General features: G+C 43.0%; 1 protein-coding gene across 1 annotated transcript in view; it reads right to left on the bottom strand.

The window, feature by feature from the left end:
- Positions 1–1,773: 1,773 nt before the first annotated feature.
- The window catches only part of Lmod2 (leiomodin 2), an 8,490-nt gene continuing 7,425 nt past the window's right edge, over positions 1,774–2,838 (bottom strand). The window contains exons 3-4 of the mRNA XM_008824874.2: positions 2,510–2,838; positions 1,774–2,239 (exon numbers count right to left, since the gene is read on the bottom strand). The exon at positions 2,510–2,838 is cut by the window's right edge and continues 8 nt beyond it. Coding sequence (XP_008823096.1) covers positions 2,213–2,239; positions 2,510–2,838 — 356 coding nt within the window. The 3' untranslated portion in view covers positions 1,774–2,212. The remainder of the gene's footprint in view (positions 2,240–2,509) is intronic.

Genomic DNA, 2,838 nt, shown 5'->3' with positions numbered 1-2,838 from the left:
TCTATGCACTTCCTGATAACACAAGTGCTATCTGCTATTACCTCCTCCAGGAAGGTGAGGTGAAGCCCTGGGGAGCCTCTGTGTGGTCTTAGTGGTGATGTGGTTGATCAACAGTCATTGTTCCCCCTCTCTTCCCTCTCACTGTCACCTTAGGTGTAGCAGAGCCTCTCTCCACATACAAAATTCAGGAGAAAAGAAGGTCTGTCCTAACTCTCTGTTCTACACACACACACACACACACACACACACACACACACACACACCACTTTCAAAAACCTAAACTTTGAGCAATAGGAATGAACATGACTTTGCATACTAATGTAAAGGAGTACCCAGCAGCTCTCACTGAGGTTCAGAGGATGAGACCTTCAGGAAGTTGGTGTCTGGGTGGAAGCAGTGGGGAACAATGTACATGAACCTAGGCTTTGTATCAGTGATGGCCAACTCCACATGCAATTAACCTGCACCTCCATCTCCCACCTATGAAATGAGAATAGCATCTTTTAATGCTATGAAATGTACATGAAATAACTGAGTTCACAAAGTTTCCCTCACCTGCTACCTCCTACTGCGGAGCCTTGGCACTGACTGACTTAGCTCATGGCCTCTGAAATCTTTGATTCTGGTTCTTCTTACTGACTAAAAGAAGAATTGGACAGAAGAAATAAACCTGTGAATTACTGGAGATATTTTTTAGTAAAATATGACTCTTGATTGGAGAAAATTCAAAACTCTGTCATGAAGCAAAACATTATCGAATGGGTGCCTTGGAGAACTTGCCAAGAATACTGCCCTACTCTGTAGCACACAAGTGACACATCACTAATCATAGTTAAGACAAAGGGCTTTGGAAGGGATTTATAACTCTCATAACAGGGTGGATCACAAAGGCAGAGTGAAGATGATCTGAGGTACATGTTTCTCTTATGTGAATGCAGGTGCCTCTTGAGTGACAGGGGGAAAGGTGAAATGATAGTTGGAGGCTTAGGATGCATGAGCCCATGTCCTCAAATATGGATGTTGGCATCACCCAAATTTGCCTAGGGCAAGAAAAGAAAGGAAGGGAGGGAAGGAAGGAGATGGGGAGGAAGAGTAAGGGGAGGAAGGAAGAAGGGAAGGGCTGGGAGAGAGGACAAGGGGAAGGTAGAGGGGGAAAAAGAAAAAACTTGCTGGGCATGGTGGCACATGCCTTTAATCCCAGCACTTGGGAGGCAGAGGCAGGTGGATCTCTGTGACATTGAGGCCAACCTGGTCTTCATATACAGTTCCAGGCCAACTGGGGCTACAAGGAGACCCTGTCTCAAAAAAAAAAAAACAAAAAAAAAAAAACAAAACCTGAAGACTCATTGGCCCAGGGATGTCTAAGGAGAGTGCCAAGGGAGACTTGAACAATTCCTCTTCAGCATCAGCAGCAAGGTAGCTCTGGGTTTGGGGGTTTACCATCCAAGCTCTCCCCTAGTACTCATTTCCTCCCAACTAAGAAACCTTCTAACATCCCACTTTATCCTTTCTAGGAACTGTTGATTTTAACAGGGTGATTGGACTGACTTCTGGCTGCCTCTCAGACTTATGAAAATAGGGAGCATCCACTGCTGTCTGACTCACACATCAATGAATCCAGGAAAATGCACACTGGGATTCCTTCCCAACCCTTTATCTCCTTCCCAAACAGTCATTCTAGGAAGTTCTTGATTCTAGCCCTTTAGAAAGAGATCTGGACAGGTTCTTGGACATGAACAAAAAAAGAAAAGCAAATACTAAGGACTGGAATCCTTTTGGTGTGAGAATGTAATGATTTTAATATTTAGCAATGTTGCATGCATACCCAGCAGATGTATTAACTCACAGAAAAAAAAATATTAGTTTGGGTTAAAAAAAAAGGTGGGGAGGAAATTTAACCTAAACTTACTGGGATTACAAAAATATAGCACATTTCTTTAAGTGATTACAGCCCAGTCACTAAGACATTCAGAGATAAGAAGAACATCTTTCACTGTTTCTGGCCCAAAAGAATCTCATGACATAAAAAAAGTTTATTTTCATATTTACAGATGAAACATGCTAATTGTTTCTTAAAGTTCTCTTTGGGATTCCAGGGTGATGCTATCTTTAAAATTAAGGAAAATTTCAAAGTAAGATATTTTAGAAACGTCTCACAATGCATTTCAGTTCACACCACTAAACCGTTCCATGTCCTCTTCTATAGACTGTTTTACCGCAGAGCTTCTGGAACTTCCACCTACAAAAACAAGGGATTGTTTTTCAATGAAGAGACACACACATGTTAAAGTAAATCATCATCATCATCAGCAGCAGCAGCAGCAGCAGCAGCAGCAGCATCTCTCTTGCTCATGTGTCAACCCCTAATGCTCATACTTGAAAGCTTGCTCTTCCATACTCAACTAAAGTATTAATAAGCATTTGGAAAGGCAACTGTGGTAGCATCATGCAATGGAGGCTGACTCATTTGTTAAATCTACACCCAAAGGTCTGTCCTGGGGTGACTTACCCTCCTTAGCTGTCTTAGGCTGCTCCCTCGAATGGCTTCCATGAGGTTCTCATGGGCTGATCTCTGTGGGGTAGAAGGTCGGGAACTCTCTTCCGTTTTCTTCTCTTGAACTGATCTCAGAGAATTCTTTATTTCCTTTAGGATATTGTTTGGCTGTTTCTTGACCTTTTTCCCTTTTTTCTTCCTCTGTCCATTTTGTAATGCCCGCTGGGCACTCTCCTGCTGTTTAATGACTTCTGCAATGTTTCTGGTGATGAGCTTTTTCTCTGGGAGTGGAGGCGGAGGGGGAGGAGGAGGAGCTAGCATGTGAGGAGGAAGAGGAGGAGGAG

This window comes from Nannospalax galili, unplaced genomic scaffold (assembly GCF_000622305.1).
Source record: "Nannospalax galili isolate Female #2095 unplaced genomic scaffold, S.galili_v1.0 scaffold449, whole genome shotgun sequence".
Lineage (NCBI taxonomy): Eukaryota > Metazoa > Chordata > Mammalia > Rodentia > Spalacidae > Nannospalax > Nannospalax galili.
Note: the sequence above shows the minus strand (reverse complement) of the source record. Positions and strands in the feature narration are given on the sequence as shown.